General features: G+C 32.7%; 1 protein-coding gene across 2 annotated transcripts in view; it reads left to right on the top strand.

Annotated features, from left to right (window-relative positions):
* Positions 1–27,159, top strand: part of LOC149420011 (D-beta-hydroxybutyrate dehydrogenase, mitochondrial) — a 168,854-nt gene that overhangs the window by 27,943 nt on the left and 113,752 nt on the right. For both annotated transcript variants that reach the window (XM_089637128.1, XM_089637129.1), the window contains exon 3: positions 25,266–25,469. In XM_089637128.1, the coding sequence (XP_089493254.1) occupies positions 25,266–25,469 (204 nt within the window). The remainder of the gene's footprint in view (positions 1–25,265; positions 25,470–27,159) is intronic.

Here is a 27,159-nt window from a genome sequence, read left to right as displayed (position 1 = left end):
GGTTAAAGATTTATGGGTACGTGGTGATATTACACCCTGAATAAAACTTGAGAACATTTTTTCATTTCCTTTTTTTTAATCATAACCACATGACATGTTTGTGTGACATCACGCAGTAGCACGCCTCTCTGTACTGCGTGCATACAAGAAAAACCATATTACCACCGCTCGGGTTGTGCGAAGGCTTACTATACAGGACATTGTAGTACACTTTCCGTGTACACAACCGGTAAATGCGACTACCGGTAACATAAATAAAATGCCCGCTCCGAGAGCTTAGTTACGCCCCTGATAACCCGTGCCGCCCGGGTTTGGCCGCGCCGTGTTGCCCAGTGGCGTACCTCTATTGGTTTTCCCCGCCGCTCGCACGGAGTCGCCGTATCATTCATATTTATCCGCCGAACTAAAAATAAAACAAAGACGTGCTTAGAAAGCTCCGATATAACTTGTCAAGCCTACGGCCGCACGGGCGACGGGTATTAATAAAATTAGAAGCATAATGTATGAGTGAAAGTTGTTAAGATTCCCGCTGCTATCATAATACTAAGCGATATTTTGAATGAACATTTATCTTAATTAAATGCAATCAATAAAAACTAGCAGTTAAAAACCCGCTCCACAGGTTTTTTTCTGCTAGGCCCTGCGTGCGGCTCTTAGTTGGGCTTCGCCCATTTTAAGTGATATTAACAACAGTTACATTTAATAGATAGATATTAGAACATTCACAGAGAGAGGGTGAGTATATATATTGTTAAAACACGGAACAGGAAGGAGTTAATTAATAATAACATGCTAAATTTACGCATAATAAGAATGACAGTTGTTTGAATAAATGAAATTTTACGTATTTGTGATGGATTATTTCAAATGAAACACTGTTATTGACTACATGTCTACAACTGATATTAACTGTTATCGTACCTAATATAATTAGCTCATAGGAGACTTACAGTGCTTAAATATGTGTTACAACCGTCAATGTCTATAAGTTGAATCAATATCGTTTAGTTTGTCACAATTAAAGATAGTTATAACAAAGTTGAATTAAATAATAGATTATTACATATTGATTAATTTTACCCGTGTTTATGAATAAAAGGAGAGTAATTGTGCGATGAGATTAGCAGTCGGTTTAATTAAAAGGTGTTAATTTTACTCCAACTTGTGGTAATTCTTTACCTACAACTGTTACTGTATCTAATAAAGTTTAAAGTTAGATTATATATACACCTTCATCAGGAGAGTAAAAATCTATATATAAAAGTAGATTATTACAATATAGCGCCCCTGAGGTGATATCTCACAAAAGCTGCGCTATGCAAATTGTCCAATAAATAAATAAATATAATGTTTACATTTTATTGTCAAAAATTAAATATAGATTGCAATTGGGAAAGAAGAAGTGGAAGGAGGGGGGAGGGGTAAGAGTAGGCTGGGTTTATAATAATTAGGAAATACAATATCGTTAGACGGGAAAGACCAGTTAATAAAGAAAATATTTAAATGAGAGTTTATAAAAAAATTCTTGTTAATTATATCTGCTTTTATATCAACATGTTTCTTCATTTCTAAAATTTCAAAATTATTTATAGTGAAGTATTTTAAGACCTGAAAAAAACAAATAGCATATAACCATAAAACAATATATTCATAAGACAAATAGCATTTAATAACGGTTATTCTAATAAATTGATAGTTGAAATACTAAATAAAAAAATTAAACATATTCTCTTCAAACAGTCTTTCTAAAGATAGAAATAAACAATGGCGTAGAATTCTGTTTGTGGATAACGATACTTCTAAAATTATATGTAAAAATAATCCTGGTACTATTCAAATGGCGTTTTACACTAATAACAAAATGAAGTAATATATTCTTAATAATAAAGATAGCAAAATTCAAACGAAAAAATCAGGAGTTTAAAAACTCAATTGGGATGATTGTAATTTATTTTACAAAGGTAGAACCAATAGAAACTTTGAAGTCAGAACTAAAGAATATCGCAGAGCTCTAAATGGACATAGTGAATCTGAGTTTGCAAATCATCTTTTGAATAATGATCACACTTTCGATAAAAATTCAGGTCTTAAAATACTTTACTCGGGATATAAAGCATCGCAAAAAAATAATTTTGAAATTTTAGAAATTAGAAAACATGCCAATATAAAATCAGATATAATTAATAAGCAAAAAAAATATAAATAATAATGAAAAATGCCATTACCAAGTGATAAGCTTCCAGAAGAAATGTTTTTATTAAACGCTTGTTAATCGTAAGTAGTCAAATATTGTGAGCTGCATATTTAAATATTCGCGCCATTCATTTGGTTCGTTTTTATACCGCCAGAAGTGCGCTCTGTCGGCCATCTAATCTATAGCCGTGCGTATCGGCCATTGAAGGAACGCGTGATTTTTTTATAAACGTCAAACATAGTCACGTAACTGTGGATAATTTTCATTGTAATGTAATTAATCCAATGGATTATGAACTTTCTAAAACATATTTTCTTCGATATTATCCAAAAATTATATAAGCAGAAACTATGATTTTGAAGAAATCTCGTATTATTATGAGGCGATCCTATTTTAGTATGAAAGCGTGTCTTAATTTTCAAGTTAACTGAATTTACCCGAAACAGACAATTTTAATTTGACCAATCAGAGGGCCTACATCGTCCAGAAGCTAGGACAATAATACTATCAGATAGGCACTAAGTGCCGAAAAACTGAATTTGGATATTGGGTATTAAGTGACAAAATCGAAAATATTTCATGATAACACCTGTTTATTATCTTTTTCTTTATTTTATCTTCTTCTACCTACGTTGTCACCCATTTACGTGCAAATAAAAGTACAAATTAATGTTATTTGGTGCCTATTTTAACAAAAAACATGCTGGCTCTTGCGCACAGAGCCATCAATGGATGTGCGTAGATGTTGCAATATATTTTGTGGCTCCTGGTCATTTATTTAGGAGAGTTATTGGCGATGGCATAAAGAATATTTCTGTATAATATTTTGTCTTATTTTTGGCTTTTAGTGCCTTTTTTTATTTCTTGTATTCAACTCCCTGCCCCAACCGTCTTGAGCCAATAAGAATATGGCATCCTCCATCGGGGTATGTTGCGAGGCTGAAGGTAGTGGGAATGGAAATGAGATAGGAAAGGGAAAAGTGGGGAAAGTACTTGGCTACACAGAGCTGGTCAACAAACACGGATAGAGCCATTTCAAGCAAAGTTTCGTTTCTGAATGGTGTTCTTTCACCTGAGAGATACTGAAAGTATCTGTCACTTACCGCAAATAAAATCTGTGTTATTTGTTGATGTCTTGTCGAGAGCGAGAGTGTTCGAGTTGTACCACTATACTCTTAAGCTGCGTATAAAAGGGACAAAATTACCGCGAGCTGAGCAGCGATTATGGAAAAGGAACGTATCAACCTCTGTTCCTTTCCAATAATTCGTCGCTCAGCTCGCAGAAATTTTGCCCCGTTTATCGTGCAGTTGCTGTTTGGTTTTTGATTGGTGGAAAAACATGTTAACGTTTAAGCTGACGGTTTCATCGATTCATTTCACGATTCATCATTATTAGTCATTCCGCTGGTAGATGGTATAGTAAAAAAAAATTCATACATTTTTTTATATTTCTTGGGCATTAACTATGTAACGATTTCTAGACATTTTTGTTTTATTTTTCAATGTACATTTGTTACTTAAATTTCGTTTAGTTTAATTTAGTTAGTTTTAAGCTTGCTAGTTAATGACACGGTTGTGTCGAAACCGGTAGCAAAGTAAACGAAATTTATGTAACAAATGTACATTGAAAAATAAAACTAAATAGCACAAAAAGAATTAATACATCATTGTCGATTTATGTCATCATTTTTTTTTTATATGAGTGTTCGTCTTCGAGTAAATCGAGGCCGAAATTATAATTTATTAAGTCAATTTGAAAAATAAAATCGGGCGCTAGGGGGTTAATGTCAGCTGTTTAATGTATTTTTAAATGCTTCGGAGCATTGACCCGGCCTCTAGGTGTTTTTTTTTTAACACGAAGTTGCCGAAAAAAAATGGAAGTGAAAAGTTTCGAAAAATAATTTGTACTTACATAAATATTTCAAAATAATCAGAAAGAAAAAATGGATTCTATGTGATGTAGACTGTAGTTCTGTGAACAGTAGACCTCGAGTCCAAAAAATATTCTCTGACATCACTAGATCAGTAAATAGGTCCTTACCCACTTTATAATAATAACATTTGGCTGAACACAGCGGTGTGAGTAATATTCTGTCATACATGTAAATAAAATATAATATGGGATAAATCAAATAAAATTAAATTGTTATCATAACACTTGTACTCCGGTGGCTTGAGGAAAATTCTCCATCTGTGGTGTAGGAGCGCCACCTGCCACTGGGTTGCTATCGCTGACTCTTCCCTGCTACTCTATGGTCCATTCCCTCTTCGAAGGTCTGCGAAGCGCTGCATCGCCAAGGGAGGCCAAACAGCGTTCTATTTGCGTAGCTATACTGTACTCATTATAAACCAAAAATATATTACGTTACATTTTATTTCAAATAAGGAATAATCAATGTATCCAAAGAAATCTCACCACGTCTATGACAATTCATCTTTTACACTTTCTTCAGGTACTAAAAATTGAATATTCTGATCTGATACCTTGTATTACGGAACCACAAACCAGGATTAAAGGGTAGTATCCACCACAAACATCAAATCAAACCGGAAGATAACAAAAAAATTTACTGACAGATTAAATCTCTAATGGTTAATAGTTAAAACGGGACTACGATTACTTCGGTTAATTAACCAGCTTTCAGTTTGTACTTCGAGTTTCCAGACACCGTCTAACAAATCCAACAATGTACATAATATATATCATATTTTATTTTATCTGAAAGTTCCACTTTTTTATTGCCTCAGTCTCTCGATTCCGGAAAAAATAATGTGTTGCTAAATAATGTGGGAAAGATGAGCGCGATTTTACGCAGCTAAAAATAGGTTTTTCTCGGTTTGTATTTTTTGTCGATTTCGTTATCTCGGCGACAAAAATGATGCCGTTGCTAACTGGCAGATAGATAGGTACTCGTATTTGGGTCGCTGGAAAAAAAACTCATCTTTTCGGGTGTGTTATAGCGTGAAAAAGTGATTACATTTGTCCCCATTATTAGAACACGTAACGATGTATTGTCAACGTAAGACCTGACATGGGAACAAAGACAAAATAGCTCGCATTTCTCAGCATTATTTTAGAGACTATCATACATTTTGATAATATATAAGATCTTCATTTAAATATCAAATATACTGTGTGTTACGTTATGTCTTTAAAACTAGATTTTCTTAAAATTCGTCCTGTCTTCATTTATTACATCCAGGGGGTGCAGTCTATACAGGCTTTTATAAGGTTTCACTTTATTATAAGATATCAAACGCAGGAACCTAAAATGCAAACGACTACACGCCATATTAAAAAATTGTCTTCATTCGAAACAAAAAATGTGCATGTGAATGTGATGCTCATTCAGGAGACGGTTCTTTTTTGTACAAATCACAAATCTGTGCCATCTGTTGGTATCTCTATTAATTAGTGCAACTTTTGTGACGAAATAATTATCATATTATGTTGGTTTACTTTCATAGAATTTTGCGGTCGGAAAAATGTGGAATTTTATAATTGTAATTGGCTTCCGACATCGGCTAAAGCCAGCAGCTAAGCCATTCTTAGCGAAAACTTACCACGTTTGTGGATTTTTTTTAAAAACGATTTTTTCTCTATTTTCATACTGCCTGCCCTAATTAAAAACTCTGCACGCCACTGATTACTCCCATAATATTTTCAAAATTATTCTCAATATGCTATATTTCTATTTTTATACGTGTTTATTCGTGGTAGAAATTAACTGTTACATATACTGTGGTTAAAACAACTTTTAACTTCACCTGTAAAAAATAGTATGAAATTTTATGTGCTTAATATTTTCGCTTCGTTTTTAAGGTGTCAGTTCTTGTCTCAAGGTTTTGAATGACTTCCAGTGAATCTTTCTCTGTCTATGTAATTTTTAACTTTCATTACTAACTTGTCACATTAAATATTTCTGTTTCTATTACAACTTTCACAGCAAAGAAGCCATGATTCTAATACGCAATCAATATAATTCTTCACCAAAAGAAGATTAATAATAATACTTTACCGTGGAAGAGATAGTACGCAGGGCATTGACAAAGCAAGAGTTATGCCGAAGCAAGCGAAACCGGTCGGTTTCTTAATAAAATTTACAATAATTCGTGGCTTTTAAACAAAGTCTTTTATTTTTATTTAATAATATGTGAAACATAAACACAAAGTGACTGCTTTTAACCAAAATATGATATTATCGTTATAAAGTTCATATTAATTCCTATCCGAGGCGACTTATTTCTAGATTTGCACCACTTTGAATTCAAATGGCAATGTTTTCACACGAATGATGAAATGGTAACGTGACGACAAAATTTTGAAACTGGAATTTTAAGATCACTTGAAAAAATATGTATCTGTTTTACTTTTTATGAAAATGTATTTTAATCATTTAATCAAGGTTAAATAATATTTACCTTATTTATTTGTAGAACTTAATTAATTAAATTTTGTGCTGGTATAATAACAGTACTCGTCGAATGACTCAGGGTAGCTAGCACGGTCTATTGATAAAGGTTTTATCGATAATGTCGGTAACTTGTCATCGTTCCCGAGCTTGATTGCAGTTCGCCAAATGAACAAACAACACTTCACAACAACTAGGTGATCTAAATTCATTCGACGAGTACTGTTGTTAGCGATCTGCAGTCGTATGTCGAACGATGACAAGTTTTTGACATTATCGATAAATCCTTTGTCGATCGATTGTGCTAGATAACATGTTTGCAGTAGAAATCATCCAAAATCTCTTGAACAAATAAATTCTATAGTTGGTGTTGCCATCTGCCACCATTGACAAGATGTTAATTATACTTATATCTCTGAAAGATGATAATATTTTTTATTAAATATAGAATAAAGAATAACAAGAAATACCGTTTCTTTAGGCGCGTTTCGTGATCCAATCCAATCGAGGTTTAATTTCCAATACAAAACTGTGTTTATTTAATTCAGATGGGATGGGGATATACCATGTCAGGCAACTGTTAGTGAGATAGATCGCTGGTCTATTGGACTAAATTGAACATTTATTTTCATTTAAACTTGTATGGAAAGCACTTCTATTTTTTTATTATGTATTACAAAACTAATTTGGTTGTGATTTTGTCTGTAACCCTAGAACTTCTACATAACATTTTGTAATCAATATATGTTATCAAAGTAAATTTACAATATGCGTACCGCTAAAACATAGAAACGATTCCCGGTACGATCAATGGAGTTATATGGTGGAGTAGCCCTCTATCCTATAAGAAGGTTTCCATTTTTACCTGAATAGTGTTTTTTTGAAGATAGAAGGGCTGGAAGTTCCGCCCTCTAGAAATTTCTAGAAGAGTCTAGAACATTCGAGAGTATTCGAGAGCATTCCACAACATAACACAACATCCCGGAACATTCTGGAATGTTGTGGAATGTTATGGGATGGTCTAGACTCTAGAACGTTCGAGAACATCCTGGAATATCCCAGATCATAATGAACTATAAACGGGATTATAGGCCGTTTCCTGATAAACTTTTAGTAAATTCGTAATCGTGATCTACTGAGTACATTGGTATCTCTAAATGAATTAATACCTAATCATTAGCAAAAAATCGAGGGGTACCTCTAGAAACATTAGATTCTTTAGTAATACGGTAATAAAAAATAATTAAAATAAACCCTACCGAAAAACCTAATTTTCTAGGCTCGTTAGGGCGAAATCGACCGTAGGTCTGTCCATTATTATTTTAACACGACTTCATTACTTATGTCGTTAAGATTTTCACTTTGTTTTAGAGATTTGATAGAGTAAACTCAGCCGCAGGTCCGTCCAATACACAGGGCAGCGCGTCGCATATTTTTTGTGCGCGGCTTCTTCACTTACGTCGTTAAAATTCTTAAGTTTTAAAAGACATTTTAAAATAGATGTATTATAGTAAAAAACCTTGGTTTTTTGATGATTTTTTTAAAGCATCTACATTCAGGTTCCGCCTTCTTGAGGCAATCGTCTAAGTTGCGCCCGCTTTACCTATCGTAACAGGTTGCCTTTCCACGATAGGTCAATTTACTTACGAAAACACTCTACATATTTATTTACTACCAGTGGTTCCCAAAGTGTGCGCCGTGGCTTCGTCTCAGCGGTACTGCGTTATAATTTAATTGTCATATCATTAGTTGAATCCGCTCAATTTCTTGTGTAACACTTGTTAGTGAAATTATTTTTTTTTCTTATCTAAAATACGTTTTTTTTCTATTTCATCTAACGATCCCTGCAAAAAAATGTTGACTGCTTTTACACTGGGAGCCTTTGGCTAATATTAATTTTTGGGGACCACTGTGCTAAACCATTTAAGTTCACTTACTCTTTTCAAATACCAAAGGTAGGAAGACCTTCGCCTCCTGAAACGGATTAGATATAATAAAATTCTTTTATTTTTATTTTTTAAGAGTATTGAAAATTTATTTAACGTAAACATCATCTCAGACAGTCTGTATACCTACTTAAGCTTCGAGCATTACTCCTACATCTAAAAAGATATTTGATATTATCACGTTAGAGTTTATTTTTCTTCTAAAAATGGTCTATGTTTGGAATAAATATTCGTCAGAATCCACCGGGATGACGCAACAAACAAGCTGCCTTAGGAATGATGTTAGATCAAGTTTCGACAGTAAGGATAAATTAAATGTACGTTAATACGTCGAGTATTAGATCATAGACTTCAGTGGCGTGGAGTTGAATTAAATGCTGATCATAATATGAGATATTTAGTCTAAGGAAAAAATCTACTCGTGTAAAACATTAATGTTTAAATATATCATACATCTATTTTTAAATGTCTTTTAAAACTTAAAAAAATGGTTTGACTGAGAATTGAACCTTCCCACCCAGGAACTGGAGTCAACAGCTTTACCAACCTTACTAAATGCCAATCGGGTAGGACTGACACGTATTTGCTTTGATTTCACCCAATTTCAGGCAGATGCTGGAATGTTCGTATGAGTATGGGGTTCAGCTCGAAGTGGGTCAATTTCCATTTCCAAAATTTGCATTCAACCATTGATTATACCCGAAAACAAAAGTGAAATTAAATTACAGATAGAAGTTAAATTCAAAGTAAAAATACAAAATCCAACAAAATATCACGCACGAGGCTATTCAGCACCTAATATGATTATTTTGACGTATAGCATATTATACGTAAGCATAGATCTATATAATTAGTGGCGCTATTGCATAATAATATCTTCTAGAAACGTGTTCCATTAAGGGATTCGCACTGCGCGTAGACTGGATTTTGTAGTTTCCTGTCGGTCGGCTGGGCATTGAGAGCGTTAAAAGCCAAATCGGACTGGTAGGACGGACAAAAATGGAACCTATTTTCTCACTTAATGTCTCATCTAAATGTAGTAGATCAATGTATAAAAGAGTCATTGGGCACAAACTTATTGCACCGCAATACTGGCGAGAGATTATGAAATCCCGTAATTTAGAGCCAGAATTAACATCAGTTCCGCTGTGGATCTACCACTCTTTCAACCTCCTTCTTATCATAAAGAGCCTCCAAAAAGCATCCCCACAGATGACATAAACCCTCGGGGAAACATTTTTCTCAAGGCCTCCTTTGCGGAGTTAATGTAAAAAAAATTCCATCGAAATTACTAAGATTGTAGCAAATAATGATTTACTGAAATATTGATGTTATTCAGTTAGAGAAGGGTATTATTTATAATTCAAATTTGAAACCACTCGTGTTGGATATATAAGTAAAGTTTCCTTGAAAAATAATTCTATGTATCGCCACTAAAGCATCCAATGAATGCTCTAGAATATTTCCAATTAGAAAATAACGTCAAGTTTCTACTCAAAGTTATAAATAATCATGTACAATCTTCCCTCTTGGCCACTATCAAAATCAATATCACCATCTACTACGAAACCTCGAAACTTCCCATATTCCCTTTCAAAGAACCAACCTTCTGGACGAATGTGTCGACTGTAGTAATATTCATCTGTGGTGATAAGATTCCGGACATATTTAAACAGAAATGGGATTTGATGTAAATATAACACCAAGTTGAGATTTTTGGAGTGACATCAAGAAGGTCATAATATTAATTTTTTAATTTGGTTTGTTGAACTACAGTAGTTATTGACTTATTATCCATCCATTTATTATAAGACTCAGTTGTTCAGTGCTGCTAATGGAAGGGACAACATTTAAAAGATGACAGCTTACCTCTGATAAGGGAGGAAATCAGACGAAGTAGATAAAAAAGGAGTAGGAGCAGCAAAAGAAGAGAACTGTTAAGTAGAATACGAAATAAAACATCTTTTTTTCTAACAAATGGAGTAACTTTGAAAACTTTGTTTGAGTGAGAACTTTTCTAAATGTAAAAAAATCAACCCGTAAACATCAAATTCTTTCTATAATACATCTGTTTATATCACAGCATATTTTTAAAAGTACATCCCAAAAAATGGATTGACTGAGGATTGAACCTTCTTCCCCCGGGGACTATAGTCAAAAACTAGAAGGACCGAAATTTATTTCGTATATTAACTGCTGTAATGTCATTTCAGAAAAATGTGTATGCGTCCGCTGTGTGATCAACATCAACTGCATCATAGAATGTATTGTTTATTATTATTTCAGCGCTATCGGATGTTTGGAAGTGGGTTATTTTCCACTTCCGAGATTCCATTCATTCAAGAATTGCATTCATTCAAGAATGAAAAAATCTAAATTCATTCTTGAATGAATGCATGAATGAATTTAGATTTTTTTTAAATTCATGCATTCATTCAAGAAAAAAATCTAAATTCAAATAAATGTATTTAAAAAAGAAAATAATTTTATAACTTTCGTGTTTCGCTCTTGCTCTGTCTTTGTGTTTTGTATTTGTATAGGAGGAAAGCACCTGCCCTCGTTTCCTCTCCCACGCTGTGTTCCCGTATTCTAGCAACAACTTCTTGAGATTATCTGCTAACTATTATTCTGTTTTACGTTTTGTAACTAGAATTCTAGAATCAAGAACAATCTCCAGCTAATCCGGGACTTAAACTCTATTAGGGATTTGAGAAAAACATGCCTAATCCGTGCTCTGGCAAAACCGTGTTATGTGAGTTCATTTAATAAAACATGTTTTGTATTCTGAGATTTTGAGACATTCATCGTCATTAGATAGTTTATTTATTAATAATCCTTTACAATACATGATATTTACCAGTATTTTAAATTGATAGAACATTGAAATTTTTTCCTAAGAAAATGCTTTAACCGTTTTGCCGTCGTTAGTAAATATTTTAGAAACGGTACCAAAATTATTTGTAAATTTTATCTATCACTGATTTAAAATGCCGTTTTAACATTAATTTGAGAAATGGTAAACATTTGCAATATCCATTATAGCTTTCTGTAATATCGGAATCTTGAGCTCGTAGCATTGCGTTTTACGTGGGCGAAATCCATCCGAACGCGATTTCTATTCGTTTGAAATTCAAATTCGAAAGAATTTAAATCCCATTGTTATGGAATTCACCTACGTAAAAAGCAGCGTTATTCATAACCACAAAAACAACAACTGGGGATACACCTAGCAAATACTGGAAATTGAGCCCATTTATGATAACGTACCTATTAGAATTCAAAAAATACTATTATTAATTGTAGTTTATGTAGCTCATCTGCTATAAACATATTTTTTCATGCGATATAAATGCAGAAAACACCGATAAAAATAGCAGTTTGGTAAACAAAGACAATAATTATTGGAGTAGTCACGTGGTCTAACCGTACGCGGTGGGAAAGTGTACGCGGCGATGTTTGCGGCAAAGTTGTACATGATTAATTTGCGTTTATGCTTCAATTCTAAAATGTATAAATACCATGTAAAATAACTTTTATATTTATAATTCAGAATCAGCGTTTATTGATCCAAATGATATCTATACTAAGAGAACAGAACGTTGATGTTCTAAATATCACAAAGTTGTTAAAAAACTAAAAGCCAAAACTTCTTTTGTATTAAAAAGCTGTTTTGAGCCCTTAATAACACCACGTTTGTATATTTATCATCTTTCACTTAACTTCGGAATATTTTTAGATTTGTGGAAGATCTATAAAGTTACATAAACCTTTACATAAAACTGGTCGTAAAATTTCGGTCTCTAATTACAGGACAGTGGCGATCCTATCCTCTCCAGCCAAATTGTTTGAACTAATAATTCATAAATATATTTATGCCCAGGTTGAACCTTTTTTAATTGACCAGTAACACGGTTTTAGGTCTGGCAGATCTACCGTGTCTAATCTAATGGTTTTTACAGAGTACGTATCTCACTGTTACAATCGAGATTAGATTTCGACTACCATAATACGGGCGTGTGTCTAGTGTGGTAGTCGAAAAGCATGTAAAAACTGTACACATTAATATTTCATGAATAAAGAAAAAAAAAAAAAAAAAAAAAAAAAAAATCAAGTAGACGAATCATCAAATTGGTTTTTGACTTGTCAACTATATTTTTCGTTGCATGAAATATGCTTAATTTCTTTTATCTGCGAATGACATTAAACTACTCATTTTCATAAAATAAATTGGAAAATTGCTTGCTGATACAAAGCGATGTAAATTCTTACGTCGAATGGAGTCACGCCAATAAATTGGGTTTTAATTTTAATAAATACTACACCAAAGTAAACAAATACGTTGTACTGTAACTACAAAATGTCTTTCATCTCTTAAACACATTGTTATTTCGAAAGATTTGGGAATCATATTTGATACGCACCTTACATTTCATGTCCACATTGAAACGATGTGCAGCAAAAGGTTTGAGAGTTTTGGGATTTGTGCTGGTTTTTTGCAGCTCCGTCGCGATTCGTGAGCTATAATATAGTTTAGTATGCGGCATTCTAGAAAGCGGATCAATAATAAGGGGACAGGTGGATTTTCCTTACTCTCTAGTGGTAGAGAAAGCTCAAAAGAAGTTTTTGAGATATTTTAATTTTATCATATAGACTTCGGGTATTATACCGGGTTATATCCATCAGCCATTTCTCTCCGGTATGCTGGGTATAAATAGCTGCACCAATAGAAAAATAACTGATTTACTGATAACAGCACATAATCTTCTGAACGGTCATATCTGTGTTCCTGATATTATACAAAAATTTAATTATTATATTCCTGGCAACTTCACAAAAGCTCGCAGGCACAGGACTTTTGTTGTTTCGAAATGCAGAACTAACATACAATTAGTAATGCCGCTCGAAAAAATGATTCTGTCCCTTTTAGTAACTTGTCCCCTGACCTCGATATTGTACAACTGAACACAGAAATATTATATGTATTTATTATTGGTTATGTTAACCGTTAACGTACATTTAAAATAAAAATAAAAATATTTTTTAAAAGATACAGGTAATATTTTTCAATGGAGTTTCTTATCGGGTTATCTTGTGAGGCTAAAGATAGAGGCGAAGGTAAGGAGATGCGGAAGACGAAGGTGGGAAAGTTTCTGATCACGGCCAAAGCCATTTCAATCAACGTTTTGATTCTGAATGGTGATCTTTCATCAGGACGATACTGAGAGTATGTAAACGTGTGACAAATATAAACGAAAAAACACAATTAAAAAAAAACATTGAACTGGTGTGTTTCCAATTATTTTATTATTACGTACATTTACAAATGACAGAAATTCGATTGTTATCAAAACCTCGTTTTATTTAATTGAATATTCGCCAGTCACCATCCTTGATACGTGCCTTGCCACCCAACATAGGTTTAACTAATAATTTGGGGGCTAACTGTCAAAACTTCTGGCACGTGTTAGCTGCGAAGGGGGTGGAATTAACCCATGGATTATGAATACAAGTCAGCTATCTAATCTACAAAATGCTGTCTATGATACATCATTCATCATAGGAATCGAAAAATACCAAATTCAATTTCCCCCCTATCCCATCAGTAGCCCTACACATCAGCAGAAAATGTCGTCTAATTTGTTTTCAATACTTATTTATCAAGCCCCAGCATACCCAATTTCTACCGATTTATAACAAGTTTCTTATTGACCCTTTAAGTTTTTAAGTTGCAAAAAATATATATTTCATTTATGAGGATTCTATCTATACATTTGTAATGCCGAAACGTTCATTATATGAAATTCCCTCGATTGAAAAACATCGCAAAGTTAGCTCCTAAAATTATTAAAAACACATTTTGTTCTGTTATTTAATACATTATATGTATGAAAAAAACACAGTGTATCTTTCAATGCAACTAAAGCGTTTGTCGAGAGATTTTTGGTCTATTTCAAATAAGTAGTGTTGTATTAAATGTTTTCACCATTTTCGCTTAATTATTATAGTTTTTAATATTGGCGCGCTCCCTCTAACATTTGAATTTACATATCTCCCTTTCAAACCATCTTGGGACGCTTACTACGGGGCCTTAAACGAAAAATGCTTTCAAATGGTAAGACAATTTATGTTTTCTTTTCTTTGTTGTTTTTTTTTTTATTTAAGTATGTAAATCTAATCATAAAACTGATATTATGATTAGTGGTTTAACATATTTGTTGGTATCTTTACGGTAAGTTTTTTTTTTTTTTTTTATAGTGAAGTTTACTTTTGAATATCGATAAAAGTATTATTGATTGTACAAAAAACGATTTATTTATAGCACAGTATTATAATTATAAAATAGTTATGAAAAGTTTGTTATTTTGACGGCTTCAATGGTCGAGGGGTGAGGCTCTCGACTAACAAACTGGAGGTCACGGGTTCAAATCCCGCCGTGCGCAAGTAAATTTTATTTCATTAGTCTGCGTTATTTCAAAAATTACTATAAAAAATTTATACTATATTTGCGGCACGTTCCAAAGTGGAAGATAATCTCAGCATCAGACCACCATTCAGAATTGAATCGTTGCTTGAAATGGCTTTAGCCGTGTTTTTTTTTTTTTTTTTTTTATTTTTTTTTATTTAACAATTTTTTATATAAGATAATGTGTCCTTACTGGGGTACCCTGTTCTAAGGTCACATTGTACATGGTTATATGTTTGAAATAGTATAAGTACATATGTTAAAATACTACATAGAAAATTAAAAAACAATATTTAGAGAAAAAATAAAACATAATACGAGCTATATTTTTTTTTTGGATTGCAAAATTATAACTATATTCTTCCTTCCCTTATCCATAATCTATTTCTTAATGTTTCTTTTGAAGTGAGTTATTTTTTTAATGTTTTTTTATTTCAAAAGGGAGGACATTAAATAATTTTATAGAATAATACTGCATATTTCTTTGTCCAAATGTTGTTTTAGTTGTAGGTTGGTGTAACATGTGTTGTAATGTGGATCTTGTGAGTCTGTCTGAGTTTGTCTGTGTAAAGTTGTCCTGGTTTTTGAATGCGTAAATTAGTATATCTTTTGCGTATAATTGTTTTGGTGTCATTACATTCAGGGTATTAAAAACATAGTCGGTAGGAGTTCTGATGGGGATCCTAAGTATAATTTTGAGAATTGCCTTTTGTGTTATGAGGACTGGTTTTATAGTGGAATCGCATGAGCTTCCCCATCCGATAAGACCATATTGTAGTTGAGATTGGGCTAATGCGTAGTAGATTTGAATTAATTGTTCTTTATCTAAAATGTTTCTTATTGTTTTGAAGAAATAGGTTGGTTTTTTTAATTTGTTGCTCATATTTTCTATTTGGGAGTTCCAATTTAAGTTTTGATCAATAATTATCCCAAGGTATTTTATTGTTTGAATTTCAATCAATTTTGGGCAGTTGCAAGGAATTCCATGGTTCGCGGTTAAACAATTTTTATGAATTTTTATGTTTAGATTTGAATTGACTTTATCTGTCTGTTTATTTTAAATTTAGAATTTAATATATTTAGTTTTTGTATCATTTAATGTTAGTGAATTTGTATCAAGCCATTGTTTTACCTGATTCATCCCTTCTTCAGCTTTTACGAATACTGTCTCCCACGACTTTCCATGGAAGAGAAGAACTGTGTCGTCTGCAAAACTAATTACTGAGCCGTGACAGTTTAGATTACATAGATCATTTATATATATCAGGAATAAAATCGGCCCTAAGACACTGCCTTGTGGAACTCCGTATTGAATTGGTATTGGTTGACTTTGTTTTGTAAACAGTATATCCTCCATCCTATTACCTTTAGCCTCACACCATACCCCGATTGGGGATGCTATAGTCTCACTGGCTCCAAACGGTTGGGAGCAGTTGGGACTCTTGTTCGGTTTCAATTAAATAAATAAATCTTTTTTGCTTGTACTTTGTACTACCATGTACAACCACCTCCTGAAGTTAGTGCACTTTACGGACATCTCGTATACGGAAAATGTATTATATTACGTCTAAACTCGTAAGTAATACTATTATCGTATTATATTTATACAAGTAGTTACAATAGTTTGCATAGTTTTAATCATAAGTTGCAAGTCAGTAGATAGGTTGTAGGAAATGTTAGATTTCAATAATGTTAACTTAATTACATCATAAAGGTAAATTAATCATCACCCACATCAGCTTTTAACCCTATTTAGGAGGCCAGTGCAATTCAAACATTCAAATCAGACGTCATCAAATCACGTTTGACGTCAATGTCAAAGTATTATCACGTTGCAAACCATGGTCAAATCCCTTCTATTTATGTAGGTTGAGGTACAATTAAATTACCCGTAATTGTGAAAATAAAAAACCTATTTTATTTTTTAATTAAAATTTTATACTAATTAATTACTCTTATATTATTATGAAGTAAACCTGAAAGCATTTTTATTAAGAAAGGAATAATTCAAAATTGTGCTGTAACCTCTGACAGCTTAACCTCGGGCATGAGTAGCAGACAATACAAATTCGCCATGAAAAGTAAAAATATTATGAAAATAAAAAGAGAAAAGAACGATTGTTGGTGGAGGAATTTAAATTTTTAATGAAACCTACATCGCCTGCCTAAGCCGATGATGTTCATTGCTAATTCAAAGCTGGATCAGACTGATGAAAAGATATTTACTTTATCATCCGCAATTATTCTCTTTGATGTCGGGAGTGAATTTCAATTTCATCATGTAGCTTCTTCTACTTCGCGTGAAAACAATGGTAAGCAAGATTAGTGTGATTAGGGATGGCCAACTGATTTCTCGAAAACTCAGCAATATAAGTGTAATTAGGGTTGGCCAACTATTTCTCAATACACTGCAATGCTTCGAGGGCTTAAAGTAAAACAACCTTATCTACAAAATAGTAAGTAGGTATTTTATGAATAAAGACTTTAAGCCCTCAAATTATCTATAAGGTTTTTGTTTACAATATTATTGACTTTAAGCCCTCCCTCCACTTTCGACTAAGTATATTTTTCTAATAATATTTGTTTGGTTCTAAAAATAAAATGACAAATCATCTTTTATAATACAACAAAACGATATCGTCATCTTGTCATCGTTTTTAACCTCTCAATCGAATGTGATCGGTTTTCTAAGTGTTAATTGAAAAATGACTTTATTTTATATATGTTTTTGATTCCATTGATTTGCACTTCACTATAAGATTAGTGTCGATATTTTTCAAGTCATGACATGGCATTAGTTAAGTCATGGCATGTGACAAGATCATTACAACCTTCTTCAATACACCTCATGTGATGGCATCCATACATGACCATTATTAGAGTGAACCATTATTAGAGTGACTATTATTAGAATGAACCATTATTAGAGTGACTATTATTAGAATGAACTATTATTAGAGTGACCATTATTAGAGTGAAAAGTATTAGAGTGACCATTATTATAGCGACCATTATTAGAGTGATATTGTATGCCTTTTACAATTAACCATACGTCTATTTACTTTCATTATGTTAAAATGAATATTTAAATTATGTTTTAACATAATATCATTTAATATGGAAAGGTTTCGTAGTTCCTATGTAGATTTTACAAAATCCCTTGAAAGAACGAATGTTAATCTAGTGAATACACTTTGACTACATCGACTTATTAAAGCATAATTCTGAGAATATAATTTCGGTTTAACTTCACTTTTAGGTGTGCTTATTCTGATAAAACACAAAGATAATAGGCACTCTTTGAAGCAAGAATAGGGTTCAAAAAATGTTATTTTTCTGATTATAATAAAACTACTTTTATTTTAATCTTATATTATAACAATTGTCAGACAGAGAAAAGGTCACCAAAGGTGATATTACGTAGTCTGCGTTTTGGTGAGGCAATCGCAAAGCATTAACTAAAAATGTCGCTAAAACTAATGTAATTGGGTGCGCTGACTTTTTCATACGAAAATTAAATTTGCATTTGTTGCCAAAATATTAACATTAAATCATTTTAGAGCTATTTAACATTTTTTTGTGGTTTAAGAGTAATTATTAAAAATAATCTTGCCCAGTCTATTATGTAAATATAAAATAGCGTATATCAGTAGTTTGTAAAATAAATTTAAGCCCATGAGAAGACTTTTTAACTAAATAATACATTATTATGTTATACTTGATTATATGTACATAGAAGGGGTGACCGGATAAATCATCACAATGATAATTCATCACATCTTTAAAAAGTTATATAAAGTCATGGAAAGTGATGAAACAAAAACTTTATTAAATGGGTTAAGTAGGTGAGGTTAGGTTAGGTTAAGAAAAAAATTTCATCGTTTCTAATGACTTTATATCACTTTTTAAAAGTGTGTTGAATTGTCACTGTGTTGAGTTATCATGAAACCGTTCATTTATTTTTAGCTCTACGATTTAAACTTAAATCAAATTAAGCTTAATATATTATTATACTAGAACCTAGTTGAATAAATCAAAATTTGTCATAAAATCTAAACTAATCAATCTAACCTAACCTAACCTAACCTAAACTAACCTAACCTCACTTAACCCGGCTCACCTCTGACCTAATTGTTAATAATACAGTTCTCCGTGTTTGTTTCGTACAATTTTAATTTTGTGATTTCTGCTTCGAGGTTTCGGTTTTTGAGAAATTTACTCTCGTCAGGTCAGAATTTTGTGAATTATGTGATAGAACGAACAATATTTTTTTAGTTTTGAGAATGTGACCAAACAACACTAAAACAGTGATAACAAAAATACCAATAACGTTTTTATATATTATAAATATACGAAATATCATTATCATATTAATCGCCGTTAAAAACTCACTAAAGTGTGAGCTATAAATAAAATATAGCTCAAAGACAGTGTTATTTTGGTTCTAATCATGTCACATTTATAATAAATTAGTTCCTAGGTCTTGTATTACACGCTGCTCGGTTTTTCTTGAACTGGGAATTATTCTGTATAATAATGTAGTATTTTTGTACGAAAGTTAGTGGTGTCGTTAGAATCATAGCAAATTTAGCGTATTTTACTGTAATTTTTTGAGTTACGAACGAATGACTAAGAGGGTTAAATAAGATATTGGTATAATTGAATGCCTTTCCGTAGAAAAGGAATGAAACATGATTTGTAACGAGATTTATTTATTTATTTAATTCAAGATTCAGATTTTTTCAATTCAGATTTTTTATATAAGATATATAGGTTTAATGTAAATGAGAATATTAATAAAATTGGGGAAATAAAAGATAAAATTATTATATATTTTAATATTACACATATTCGCCTCCGTCGAAGCCCCCAATATATTTTAATATGTGTTTAGAGGTTAGGTGCTGCGTAGAATGTTTTAGAAGCTACAAAGCTTCCAAAACATTCATGAGAAAGCTGAACACGAATTCTTGAGGTCGACTTGACTTTAAAAAGGAACTGTGATATTATTTTAAGGATTTCTTAATTATATTTACCAACATAGCTTCGGCTTATATTGGTTTGAACTAAATAATTTTTTTAAATCGTGATTATTTTATAGAGAATTACGTTTTTTAAAGATTCCAGGTAGATCCCTTTTTAATTAAACATTTTTAAACTTAAATAGCCAGCCGTGACCATAAAATCAACAAATCTTGTTGTCAAAATCAATAAATCGTTTAATGAATCAGTATTTTAAATATTTTAAATCACGAAAGATTCACCACAAAAATTTCTTGGAAAAATAATGAAAATTTACTGCTATTTATACGCACATTTTTTTATTAATAATATTGATTACTTACGATGGACGAAATAAGAAGGTAGTAAAAATGAGATCTCTGGCAAAACCACGATCGTGTAAAGAAGCGAGCTGAAAAGAAAGGATTTCCTATATAAGTATACCGAATGAATAAGATTCAGACATTGGCGACTAAATGGCTTTCCTATGTAAGTACACCTAATGAATAAGATTCAGACATTGGCGACTAAATGGCTTTCCTATGTAAGTATACCTAATGAATAAGATTCAGACATTGGCGACTAAATGGCTTTCCTATGTAAGTATACCTAATGAATAAGATTCAGACATTGGCGACTAAATGGCTTTCCTATGTAAGTATACCTAATGAATAAGATTCAGACATTGGCGACTAAATGGCTTGGAATTGTAAATAGTTGAGTGGGGGGACGTACAAAAGAGTGTCAGGAGAATATGTGACGCGAATACGGTTGGAAAGAGATGTTAAATACACATCATTTTTATAAGTTAGAGTTACATAGAGAATCCGAATAACAAAAGAGATTATTTTAGTGCTGGCCGCTACCGTATGCCGAAAAAAATTGTCTTATTTCAATACGTGGTAGTGATGAAAAATGTTCGGTGTTTAATGTTAATAAAAAATATTAAATAATTTTATTATTTTTAGGTTCTCCCAATCAATTGAAAATTAGTTAATAATTAATTTTTGTGAATTATTTTCAATATTTGGGAGAAGAGTTATAATTACAATATTTACAACAAAGATATCTATTATAGATTAGATATTCTATTAGCTTTGATTTACAATAACAATTTATTAACAATCAAAAGCAGTTACAACATTGAATTGACACGATTTAGTGTTATACAACTACAAAAATAATAAATGGTAGTTATATCTACCAAAGCAATAGATTTTATTAAATAAGATCTCATACATAAACATCATTAACTTTTTCCAGAATATTTTATAAATAGGCCGAAAACATGGAATATTTATCATATTTTTTTAAACTTCAAAGGACCTCCACAACCGAGGATAATATTTGATTTTTTAAAACCATATAATTTTTATGTTTTAGATTCAAACACAACTTTCCATTGTAAGCACCAAATGTAATTAAGAAGAAAAAAATCGTCCCACACTAGTATGTATACTGTGTCAGAAGATCGATTTCGGTTCTGCGGTTACGAATGAGGAATTGTCATTAAACCCCGCATTCCCAATGTGTACCCATTTATAACCAGTTTATCTTTAACTCAAGTTTTTAAGTTCTAAAAAATTATATGTTATTTTTTGAGATAATATCTATACATTTTTTATGCCGAAACGTTAATTATTTGAAATTCCCTCGATAAAAAAACATCACAAAGTAAGCACCGACAATTATTAAAAATATGTTTTATTTTTTTATTTACATAATATGTTATAGGAATGATATAATTCACAGTTTATCTTTAAATTCAACTAAGTTGAGAGATTTTTGATCTATTTCAAACGAGTTGCTTTTTATTAAATATTTTCACCACTTTCGCTTTATTGTTATCGTTTTTTAATATTAGCGCGCTCTCGAAAATTCGTTTTTGCATATCTCTCTTTCAAACCAACTTTGAAAGCTTACTACGGGGCCTTAACCTTAAAATTAACGTTTTTGATTTGAGAAGATGACACTGAAAAGTCTTTAATTTTTAGGTTAAGGCCAATTCCTTTCCTTACATGGAACTGGAATTGCCCCTCAGGTTCAATGTCATTGTTTATAAAAGTGCTTCAACAAAAACCCATCAACATTGATGTTAGCAAACAAATCATTCTAAAATACGAATTTACCCTGGAAATAAGAAGGTTCTTACTTCTATTAAATTTACGACATTCAGTTCAATTTTGTACATAATATAAGGTTAACATTTAATAAATTGTGTTGAATGAACGCGCAGTCAAAAAGTGCTGTTGAAAAAAATGGAAAAATCCTAAACCAAGTCTTCCGCTAAGAACACTCGCTAAGTTTGTTAAAATGGTCGTGAGTGAGCTATTTCTGAAGGATTGACGGTAATACATTAAATTGGTATGAAATTTAATACATGAGGTATTTTAAGGCCATACTTTTGTAAAGCTTTTAGAGTGAAATATTGTATCATTGCTTCAATCTTTGATCTGTCAGCCACTTGACACTCTGTGTAAATGTAATTTAGAAACAAGAAAAAGCTTTCACAATACGGAATCTCAGTAGCTATATGATTTGATATATTTCGATCTTTTTTTACCACAAAAAGTTCTCATTTCCCAAGAAATTTTGTGAGTTGCATGAAACAAGGGAATAGGAAGGAACAAAAATAAATATTAATATTGAAAATTACCGGACTACCTGGAAATTGATAACTAAACCAAAGCTAATTGGGATTTGTGACCGTTTACCTTGAACTGTGAAATTACCACCGTATAATTACCATTGTGTTAACTCACCTCTTCAAATTAACCCACTGTGTCACAAATGTCAACCTTCACAGATTTGATTAAATATAGTAAGCTTTTTTTATAAATTCATCAATCGGAACTTCAAGGCTGTTTTGGTGTTTTGGTATTTCTATACATAAAGAACTTTATGATTTGAGATTTTCTCGACCAAAAGTATTAAAGTGATTTATTTTTGGGGTTTTATGCCGTGTTGCACCACCTCCTTCTTTAACCAACGTTTCGGACAGAATTACAATGTCCATCATCTTCATTGAAACGTTGGCTAAAGAAGGAGGTGGCGCAACACGGCATAATACCCCCAAAAATAAATCACTATAATTCCAGAACTTGGTTTAATACCACGCATTCCATATACTTTCAGTATTGCCCAGGTGTAAGACCACAATTCAGAATTGATCAAATGGCTTTAGCCGTGTTTGGTAACCAGATCTGAATAGCCAGGTTCAAGCTCACCATCCTATTCCCCGTCTGCTTCCCCCTCCCCACTATCTTCAGCCTCACGAAATACAACAATGTCATAGTCTCATTAGCTCCGGATTTTTGGGACTCCTGTGCGGTATTCACATTAAAAAATTGTTTCTTTATCAGGATATAATATAAGAATAGACAAATGAGCATTCACAGACAAAAAATATTATACTGAACGGCGATTAATTAGTTATTACTATAAAATATAATTATATAAAATTAATAAAAAATGTTTCTACTCAATTTTTTATACACTAAAATAACACGTAAATCATGGTATTCCTTGTACCAAGATGTGAATATAGAGTGAAAACAATGTGAATATAGAGATTAATGAGAAAATGAATTTTAAATATTGATATTAAAAAATGTATATTCGGTTATCAATAATGGTTATTTGACTATTAACACTTTAGGAAACAAACATTAAAATTTCCCATTTGAAATACATAGAGGGTCAAAAGTTTTACTTATGAATACAATGGAATTACAATTTGATATCTGTGAAATTGTAAAAATTGATAATAGTCAATTAAATATGTTTGATATTGGTACATAACTCGGAACGCCACAAACTATGAAAAACTGCAGAATTGCGTGGGTACTCTATACTCTATACTCTGCAGAATAAATAACGAAGCTGGACGATAGTGTCGACATCTTTTGAAAGCTTTTCGCAAACAACCCATTGTCTGATTAGCCGTTGTTGTGTTATTCTACTTTTTCAACCCGTTCCCAATTTTATTTGCGAGATGCGTGGGAGTCCTATAAACTTCAAAGTCGCAACTTCCACGCTATTTTCTACATGTTCCATTATTATTTACATCCCAAGTTGTAGTTCTGATTCCCCCATGCTTCATTCATCACTGAGGCGGTACGTGATTTCATTACAATAAATACAAAGAGACACCATGGCTCACGGAATTAGACTAAGTAAAGCCTCGACTCGGTACATTTTATGGCAGGCGTCGTACTAAAATATGAATAAGCCGATTTGTATGGAGGGAAAAATAATATACATGGTGGCTGGCAATTGAAGAGAAATATTTAAAATCGGAATTTGGAAGACATAATAATTGACACAGTATTTGGTCGTGCTGCGCTTCCTTCTTATTTAGCCAATGTTTCGGACAGCATCACTGTGTTCATCATTAGCTCAGATGTGTAGAAGTGTGTGTATACGTACGTTGAAGCGATGCAGTGATTCGCCCTCCAGACCTCTTATGGCTGGTTTTTCAGTATAATTATTAGTTAAATTAGTATGAAATTCTACGTTTTTTTGCTCCGTCGAATCAATTAATTATTAATGGGGGTTTTGTGAATCCAATTGCCTCCGAAATCATTATCATACCATATCCTCTATCCTATATTACCTCCGCCAATATTTCGCATCAACTACCAGCAACGCTCTTTGTAGGTTTACGAGCTTAATAATATGACGTATAAAGAGAGCATCTATGGGTTGATGGAATGACACCCCATGAGAGATCTACTATCTTTTGTGTTTCTGTGGGCTTCATCGGATATGTGTAGATTGAACTATGGTCTGCTCCCATGCCACAACCCGACAAATTGCTCTGACATTAGTCGCCATACATCTTACGTTTGTTTACTGCTTCTGCATAAAATAAACAAAAACCAAAGCTAGTAAATAAATGTAGAAGGAAGATAAGTGGATTGCGGATTTTTTCTCTTATAGGTGTAGTTTTGTGTTAACGTTTGCACAAGTTCTTGGCATTTATCAACAAAAAAATGTAAATACATTATGCAAGTTGTTTTCTTCCATTCATTTGGAATATTTTCAACTGAATCTTACAAAAATGCCTAATTAAATATTTGCAAATTATTTCGACTCTTACACACAAAAAGAAAACATATCCGGCAAATTGTGTAGTAAGCGACGGTTTCTGTTCTGATCTATTCGATATATAACATCTTAATTCGAGTCCTATTTTAGGGTTTGAGCGTGAAGGATTAAACTAATAAGAGTGTTTGTTTTATTCACAGGTGGTCGCAGCCGGGAAGGCAGTGCTCATCACAGGCTGTGACAATGTGATAGGAAACGCCATCGCGCGCCGCCTGGACGACCTCGGCTTTGTGGTGTTCGCTGGTTTCTCCACCAAAGTGGATAATCTAGATGCCGAAATGCTCAAGAGTGACTGCTCTGGAAGACTGAAGACACTACAACTGGATGTCACCTCAGAGACACAGGTAAAACTAATATTTCGTAATTCTTTATTATTGACTAAGGTAATACCAACAACTCTCAATGAAAATATGAAACAGAAATACATAGTCAATCTGGGTTCGAGTCCCAGTTGCGAACGCTAGTATTGATAGTTGTTGATATTAACTTTGCAATGATTCAATATTGTAATGAGGTTTATAGGCTTCAATAAGTTATCTAATAAAATTGAATTTTGTAAAGTTTGTACGTTATCTAGATATTTCTCAGGGTCGCTACAGAGTACCAACTTTACTTTGACTAGGAGTTAGTCTATTCTACGGAGTTATTAGAAATAAAATCACAGAAATCCGCTAACATACGAAAGATTATATAGTACGATTTGAGTTATGTTTACCTATCGAATATTCTTTGCACAATGATTTGTACTCAAGTACTAGTAATACACACATTTTTTGACAAATCACGGTGTCCCAAAATGCCCGAACAAACTAGAGGATGTCATTAAAACTAGAATTTCAAAGATCTTCACGCTTTAGTAATAAAATGATTATACCCTATGAGTTACTTTTAAATTGACATAGTTAATATACATAATAGTTTTACATAAAAAAAGTAACATTCATTTCGTACGTGGGTATGTAAAGTCTGTGCTATGCAATGACTCCGTAAGCAATAACACTTTAAAATCACGGAGAAAGAAACTGATCCTTATAACAATTTGTTGAACGTGATAGAACTCTTTAAAGTCAGTCTAATTTCAAAAAAGTCACAATCTTAAATTTTTACATTATATTTTAATATTTTATAATCAGTGGTTGTGCGGAACTCTTTCGTACGCAATTGTGCGGGGGGTTGCGGTATTGCGGATGCGATATAGACTAAGACAAATAAAAACGAATTGAATTGCCTTAGTGTTTGCAAGAGGAAAATGAGTGGGAAAGGCCAAAGACTTACCCTGGTCTCGTTCTTCTTAAGCCGCTGGTTCTGTTCTCTTATCAGTTTGCATACAATTAACATTAACACTTAACACAAAACAAAACAAGACAGTGAAATTCACTGCGGCGGGTAAAAACGTTTCACTGGACGATGTGTGCTCCAAAATAGTCACGGCCGAGTTCAACATATGCGGGTTTCAATATGACACGAAATGTTCGCGGGTAAGATGCAACGATAACAACTGATAACAATACTCCTTGTCTCTGGGCCCGGATCAAGGAAAGGGGACAAGGGGCAAAGGGGGGGTGAAGAGTACACATTTAAGGCTATTCAATTTTAAACCTCACGCGCAACTATCCCCCCCGCCTTGAAAGGGTGCGAAATCACCCCTTTTAAAACCGCATTGTCATGGCATTTATCATATAAACAAATTAACATAACCTACAGTTATCCTAAATTTCCTAACCTACATTGACTAAACCTAATGCTACTAGACTACTATTGAGTTGGCAAAGGGTATAGCCGTATTACTGGGCGAATATAAGATCCCAGCACTGTTCTGACACGAGCAACACGAATTACTCCATCTTTTGCGGGGAAAACTTCATCAATAATAGCTAACGGCCAATGTAATGGTGGGGCGTTTTCAGTTCCCACTATTACTACTAAGCCGACCTTTACTGGATTAGTAGGAGTATTCCATTTTGGACGTACTTGCAAAGTATGCAAGTAATCTAATCTCCATCGCTTCCAGAATGATTGAATTAATTTATCGAG

This window comes from Hesperophylax consimilis, chromosome 11, assembly GCF_061612785.1.
Source record: "Hesperophylax consimilis isolate HC1 chromosome 11, BYU_Hcon_1.0, whole genome shotgun sequence".
NCBI lineage: Eukaryota > Metazoa > Arthropoda > Insecta > Trichoptera > Limnephilidae > Hesperophylax > Hesperophylax consimilis.
The sequence above is the reverse complement of the archived record's forward strand: the minus strand, read 5'-3'. Positions and strand labels throughout refer to the sequence as shown.